Source organism: Vollenhovia emeryi, unplaced genomic scaffold (assembly GCF_000949405.1).
Source record: "Vollenhovia emeryi isolate VEMERY1.0 unplaced genomic scaffold, V.emery_V1.0 DF939197.1, whole genome shotgun sequence".
Lineage (NCBI taxonomy): Eukaryota > Metazoa > Arthropoda > Insecta > Hymenoptera > Formicidae > Vollenhovia > Vollenhovia emeryi.
This window is the reverse complement of record NW_011967169.1, coordinates 919,846-926,974: the sequence shown is the minus strand read 5'-3', so window position 1 is coordinate 926,974 and position 7,129 is coordinate 919,846. Positions and strand designations below refer to the sequence as shown.

General features: G+C 37.4%; 3 protein-coding genes across 3 annotated transcripts in view; all 3 read right to left on the bottom strand.

The window, feature by feature from the left end:
* The window catches only part of LOC105562030 (probable pterin-4-alpha-carbinolamine dehydratase), a 3,716-nt gene extending 2,983 nt beyond the window's left edge, over nucleotides 1-733 (bottom strand). The window contains exon 1 of the mRNA XM_012012515.1: nucleotides 214-733. Within this exon, the coding sequence (XP_011867905.1) occupies nucleotides 214-327 (114 nt within the window). The 5' untranslated portion in view covers nucleotides 328-733. The remainder of the gene's footprint in view (nucleotides 1-213) is intronic.
* A 257-nt stretch (nucleotides 734-990) lies between these two features.
* LOC105562029 lies at nucleotides 991-3,185 on the bottom strand. The gene is made up of 5 exons (XM_012012514.1): nucleotides 2,973-3,185; nucleotides 2,368-2,769; nucleotides 2,041-2,236; nucleotides 1,738-1,953; nucleotides 991-1,679 (listed from the first exon to the last, which is right to left on the bottom strand). Exons 1-5 carry the CDS (start codon nucleotides 3,034-3,036, stop codon nucleotides 1,415-1,417), a joined length of 1,143 nt encoding a protein of 380 aa, XP_011867904.1. The 5' UTR covers nucleotides 3,037-3,185; the 3' UTR covers nucleotides 991-1,414.
* Nucleotides 3,186-4,526: 1,341 nt separating this feature from the next.
* Nucleotides 4,527-7,057, bottom strand: LOC105562026. Its single transcript, XM_012012511.1, has 3 exons — nucleotides 6,840-7,057; nucleotides 5,067-6,714; nucleotides 4,527-4,971 (listed from the first exon to the last, which is right to left on the bottom strand). The coding sequence occupies exons 2-3, from the start codon at nucleotides 6,690-6,692 to the stop codon at nucleotides 4,756-4,758; spliced, it is 1,842 nt and encodes a 613-aa protein (XP_011867901.1). The 5' UTR covers nucleotides 6,693-6,714; nucleotides 6,840-7,057; the 3' UTR covers nucleotides 4,527-4,755.
* Between the last annotated feature and the right edge of the window lie 72 nt (nucleotides 7,058-7,129).

Genomic DNA, 7,129 nt, shown 5'->3' with positions numbered 1-7,129 from the left:
GTATCGCTGGTTTAGTAACATCGTTTGGAATGTACGGTATGCAAATTCGACGAGATTTGTGTAACAAGTGGCTGGCCGTCACCACGTCACTTTCACCGCGAAGGACTCGCCCGAGATTCGGATTCGCACGTCCCAATTGCTCGCTCGAGATGTCCTTGTCATCTAAACAATCTGCTAAGTAATTTGCAACAGGTCCGACGAAAAAGGGCTTACCATCTTGGCTCTCCCAGAGACAGCGGCGGATAAATCTCTGCCGTAGTGAATGCGCGATATGCACTTTCGAACGCAATCCCCTCCACTCACGCGCCTGGTCAATAAAGCTATCATGTTATGTCGAAGACTCGTTTTCTGCGTCTTGGATTCCTCGGTACTCGCGATATCGTAATCATGCAGATGCGATAAACGGCTTGTTTTTTCCTTTTTTTTCGGAGCGCGTTGAGAAAGACCAACTATAATTTCTAAGCGATTCCCTAACCTCTCGTTCCGTTGGATCCTGCCTTGTCCCGTGAAATCAAGGTCAAGGTCGTGGGAAATATTGATAAATACTTGAAAGGCACAAATGTTTATAAAAACAGTTCAACCTGATCTCTCTCTCTCGTCCAACACATGTCGCGCGACAAGTATATCTCTCGATATTTTTACTCGTGTCGTACAATTAACAGTGCAACTTCAATTGACTGCACTCCTCAACCGAGGAGTGCAATCGTTTCTTGACCAATATCTTGTTAACATGACGAGATTGGCCAAACGAACGATATGAGATCAATAACAATTGTGTGAAAAGATTACTTGAAAAGGGTCCAAATCCGGGACCAAAACGTCGTTTGTTTTCCAAATAAAAACATTGGCCAGTGTAGCTCGTTTTTTAAAAACTATAACATATCTTTGGTTTTATATTACTGGCGATATTAAATCTATTTGTGATTCATATAAAACATTCCGAAAAACAAAGAAATAACGTCTCGAATACTGTTGTCTCCTAGTAGCATATTTTTATACATGAAATATCTCATTTATTTCATTTCAACAAGTGTGTACATGCACACATTATGTACATATATATTTATTGTGTACGCTTCATCCGCAATGTAGCGGATAAAACGTTTTCGAAATTTTTTCGGAGTATCCAAGACACAATTGACAAATTTTTTTATTAAATTTCATTAAATTATAAATTTTTATTAAATTATACTATAAGTCAAAAGAACGAAGGAAGATCTGTATCGGTATAATATGAAAACGTAACATTATTGTGGATATTTACATCTCATAAGACGTCAACATGAGCTTACAGCTGTACAAAATACATTACACAAAATTTTGTAGTTTTCTTTTTTTTAGTTTTAGTCGGAGGCTTGGAAAATTTAAAAAAATATATTGTCTAACGTTAAAAAAAATCTGTAGTTTAGCGACGTCATTGATTTGATTTCGCCGATTTCTTTCCTTTTTTTATCAGAGGAATCTGCGGTGGCAATGGAACTTTAAGCGTGATGATCTTCTTATCTTCCTTAGTGGGTACTGCTCCGATAATTTTTGCGAGGTCCGTCAACTTCTTTAGACTCGTTCGCGTTTCCAGCATAATTCGAAATTGCTCCAAATCGAGGCTGAAGTTCGATATCGTCAGTGTGAGAATCAGGCTGTGTATGAGGCCTTTGTCCTTTATGGTGTTCGGTCTCGTCCTGCAAGAAATTTTCTTCAATGTTCCGTCCGCGAGTGATGCAAGCGATTCTTACTCACCGTCCGTTCGCGCTGGACACGCTGTATGTGTCGATAATGTACTGATTTACTTCCTCGGAAAGCGGGCATACAACAACATCGCGTCTCTTTGCGTTCTTCATTGGCATGGCGAACCACGCATTAATCATTTCAACGTAGAGCAACAGGGCTACTTTGTTCACGTTGTCCGGTTCCGATTGTATACTTCTTAAAGTGCGTTTGAAAAAATGTCCCTTCCTACGCGACGAAAAAGACATGTATATAATAAGATTGCATACAAATGAAAAATACAGAATGCCAACACTGGTAAAGAGTGCCAAGTACCCTTCCACGTCTCCGTTGAGAACCTCCATTGCGTGTTCGTGTAACATTTCCAATTTACTCTTGGGAATAATATCATACACATTGTACACATCCTTCACGTTACTCGCGTTCCTGTTACACGCAGGCAGTAGTGTATTTGATATACAGTCCTCGGGTTGTAATTGAGTCGACAAATCTTGCCTGTCAATTTCAATATCTGCCGAGGGACATAACTTGGTGAGTTTTTGCGCACGATGCCGCAACATGTTATTGCATTAATATCTGCTTGGATATTATTTGGAAATTTAATTACATTCAATTACAACATAAAGAAAAGGAGCTTCTTACTCGACACAGTTTTCTCAAGTTGTTCCTTAACAGATTCAATGTTCACTTTCAGCTTCTCGTATTGCTCGGTTCTACGCTTGACTCTCTTTGATCCAAACTGCTTGTTGAGTATAGTCATCTTCTCAGTTATGTCATTGTTGCCGTCCCCGACGTCGGGTTTATCGAGTACTGGAGTCACTTGCCACCGTTCGGCCTCAAATAATCGCACTTTGCCGGTCCTCTTATTGTGGAGCACCAGCATCGTCCGTGTCGACTCCTTCTCGCAATCCGGCCTGTGACCTTTATAAACAACGTGTCCATTCGACAAGGCCAGCACAGTTTTGTCGTCCCTTTGGTCGCGGAACAAGCCACACGACATCTCCTTGACTTCTTCATCCTTAAGCTCACCATTTTGGAAGGTTACTGCACAACAAAGTTATGGATGAGATTCATTCGTTACGTTTAAGTTAATAAAAATTATTACGTACAAATAAACAACTGTGTGAGAAAACAATAAGGGGTAATTTTATGTATACATATATGCAATTTTTAATACATAAATATAAAATAGTATATGTATAGTAAATGTATAGTAAATAATAGAGTTTTAAATGTTGTTATCTTACCAAGAATTGGCTGAATTTTGTCTGACTGCGCAGTTACGTCTTCGATAACCGCTTTAAGTTTCATTTTTCATTTATTCGTGTGCTTTACCAGTACTAATTAATATAATAATTACTGATATACCTTGTACACTTGGTTCTCATGTATCAACCTACTTATCAAAACTGTTGCTCTTCGCGCGACACATGCAGGTTAGGATCGCGATGTGAGAAAATTAAGCACTGTTCATAGCGCGCGTTTTGTATCTGGTCGGCTGTTCGTGAAATGATGAACTTCTTACTTATGGCTGGAATGGTGATCGATTAGAGAAATTAGAAAATACAAAAATAATAAAAACTATGAAGTAAAGATTAGTTTGAAAAATGAAAATGTAAAATGTTATTTTAGATAAAGTGTTGTAAATAGAAAGGATGCAGTCCGATTGGCTACGCCATTGTTTTCGATGGAACAAAGTACGATTTATTACTTCAGCTAATAATTCATTTCGTGTTCACAGAAGATTTCAAAGACAAAAGAAAAAGTAACTGCAGGACTTCCAGGACAACTTTAACTAAATTTCGATTAATCGTCAATGTAGTGATTAATTCAATCAATCGGTAAAATTGTTTAAAGCCCGTATCAGACTACGGATTGAGATTGGATTAGATTGAAATTTGACCAATCAGAGTAAAGCCCGTATCAGACTACGGATTGGGATTGGGATTAGATTGAAACTTAACCAATCACAGTAAAGTTTACTAATCTCAAGTTCAGTAACTTTTACTCTGATTGGTCAAATTTCGATCTAATCCCAATCTCAATCTGTAGTCTGATACGGGCTTTACTCTGATTGGTCAAATTTCAATCTACTACCAATCTTAACCCGTAGTCCTGCTACGGGCTTAAAGCAGTAAATCCGTTTTCCATACATTAAACAGCAAAACCTTGAAAAGTAAATAAATATAAGCTATCTTTATTTCGTAATTACATAAGAAATAAATTTATTTTATAAAAAACTTCTTTTTAATAAAATGTACGAAATAAGTTTTATTTCGCGTTAAAAAAATATCCTTCGATATGTTGCAGATCACGAAAGTTTGATTTGGAAAACACAATATGAAATTACAAAATAGAAATTGTTTTTTTTAATGGAACGCTAAGAAGTAAAATAGTTAAAACTCTAGCAAAAAGTAAAGGTTTTCTATTATACATACGTATATCGGCCGATTATAGCAATTAATAATTTTCGGGTGCAGATTAATAATACAGAAAAATATTTTATTATGTATGTACATGTTAATCGAATCTATCGATTTCTGATGGTCTTAAATATCGATACAGCTATTATATTATTACTTCCCTAATTGCGTGTTATCCCATTACATAGCTGTTATGTTATGAATAATACATATAATCATACATTTCTATTAGATATTTTATATAAACATAAAAGACACTTATAAGAAAATAATAACTGTAAAAGTAAGTTTTATATATAATTTTAAGACTTGGAAAATACAAGATAATATAATATAATGCTCGCTTCCTTGAAATTAGTATTAAAATTTAAATTGCTATACTTAAAATTATATTTTCTCTTGTAAATAACAAATGTGCGTAAAAAATATACATTAAAGAATATAAAGGTGAGATGTGAGGTTAAATGTTGAGATTAAATATCATAAATAATTTTGAATATAATTTAAAAAATGAGAGAACAACCACTCGTGTGTTTATTTGCAGCTTTGAACTTTTTCAGGTCTTCTAGAATATTTAAGTATATGCAATAAAAATCCATTTTCTACACTACTCAATTATCAAATCATATTCCTCGATTTCTTGAAAGGTATTATTAATCGTTTTCACCCATTCGTTTATTCTCTTATCCTGTTCCTTTTTGGATTTTGTGAGCTTCTTTTTTTTAGTACATGGTTGGACATCATCTTCTTCCTTCTCTTCACTGTTTTCTTCTAAAAGATCAAACTTGACAGCACGTTTTCTCCCGTAGGAATACCGGGGCGGCTGTAAAATTTTAAATAAACATAATTAATCAATGATACGTGATACATATACATATGTACAAACATGCAAAAATTTATTATGATAATAATAAACACCTCTGAAAAACGTGTGGGCTCTAAATCCACAAATAAGGGATTATCATTTCCAACGTTTGATAATCTCTCAGTTTCGGACAAGACATCAAATGTATCGGAAAAGGTGTTTGAGTGCGCAAGTTTATTCGTTTCCTCCACGTGTAATTCAGCGATTTCAGTATGGGTTTGATCTGCCGCGTGTTTTTTATCTCCGTTAACATTTAGTCTTTGTAATAAATTCTTGATTTCCCCTAGGGACACTCTGGCAGGTACTGGTTGTGCAACAGACTTGCTTGCAACTGCCGCTCGAATTTTCTTCGGAGCCTGATTCTCTGAATTCGGTAATTTCCTCTGAATTACACGCTTCTTGCGCAGACCGGTCTTTTTTCTTTCGTTATCTTTTCCGTTCTTATTTTCCTTATTCGTATCCATATTTTCCTTATCCATTTCCATGTTCTCCTTATCCGTTTCCACGCTCTTTTTATTTATTTCTTTATTTTCTTTGTGCGTTTCACAATTCTTGTACGGCGTACTCTGAATAAAGTGTTTAGTGCGAGAAAACATTAATGTTGATGGTCGCCAAGGACTCGCATGGCCCAAGGTACTTGCAGATCCCATCTTCAGGATGGGAGACAAAGTTTTCGTTAATAAGGAACCTTTCAATGTACTGTTGCATTCCATTAACGGCGTCTTATTATCAAATATATTACTTGCCCGAAAGGGCTGTGAATCTGGTTCAGTATTAGGTGCAGATGCAACAACTCTTATATTATTTGCATTTTCAATAGACACAATTTTTGGCTTGTTTATGTCTTTCTTTTTAACGTTTTCCAATTTTCTGTCAGATAGTCCCGAAGTTGTTTCTTCTACAGCTCCAACATTGGTTGTATCTGCCCTTGAAGTCTCCACGATTTCCACGATACTTTCTGCCGATTCTTCTACCGTCTGAATTTCTATTCTCGGTGGTTCAATCTCTTCTCCAATATCTTTGTTTGCCGATTTCTTTTGCGCCTGAACATCTGCTTTCAACGTTTCAATTTTCTTCGTGATATTTTCTTTTGTTACTAAAGGAGGATCGTTCTGCACGATCTTTACAGAAAGACTCGCATCAGGCTCAGGCAATTTAATTGTCTCACAACCAGTTGCTTTTGACTTTGTAACCTTCTTACGCGTTGTTTTCTTCACTTTGCCTGTCCCTCTGTTTTTCTTTTTCTTGGTAGCTTTCTCCCTCTCATCATTAATGTCAAACTTATAGTCATACACGTCATCTTCTGAACTTTTCTCAGAAACGTGCATGGTTTTGTACACAGGCACCTTTCTGCTAGCTTTTAAATCCAGCTTCTCCACCATTACCAGACTGTCGCGTTGCTTCGGCGAAATGTGCTGCTGCAACAACTTGGAGTCCTCGCAGTAGTTTTTTCTATTTCGACGGGGACGTAAACGTATCGGTGACGCTTGACTGATTTTCGGAGGAGATACACTTCTCTTAGGCGCCTCTAAACTTTCGTCCTTTGTACTAACGTCAACCTTCTTTAAGTTTCTGTTGACAACTTTTTTAGGTTGGACCTTCCTTGCAGGTACAGTTCTCACCGACGAGACCACTTGGCGAGATCTCAGACGAGTAATACGTTTGGATGTTGCAGACATTATGCTTGGATTTCCACTGAATCTGGAAATACATTTATACATATGTAGATTAATTTTAGAGACTAGATACGTAGACGGCCGTGAGTTTCAAAGGTTGATCGCGACGTTACCTTCGACGCGGGAAACATCCGACGTATACCAACTTACCTTCGATTACGGTGGACGGGAATTGCCCCAGTTAACGAGCATTCAATCGCGGAAATTCAACGAACGTACGTGACGGCCGACGACGCGTTATCGCGCAAATCCGCATCGCACAGTTCGCCCTTTCAGTAACATTCAGCAAAATCCACAAATTTGTCGATCGCCACAGCAACGTAACTGTCGCACAAAATGTCGGCGACACGACTGCCAACCCATGGTTTGTCAACATTGCACTTTGCAGGCGTGCCAACGTAACCGCCTTGACGAAGTAATGGCGAGTTCATACCGCCCGG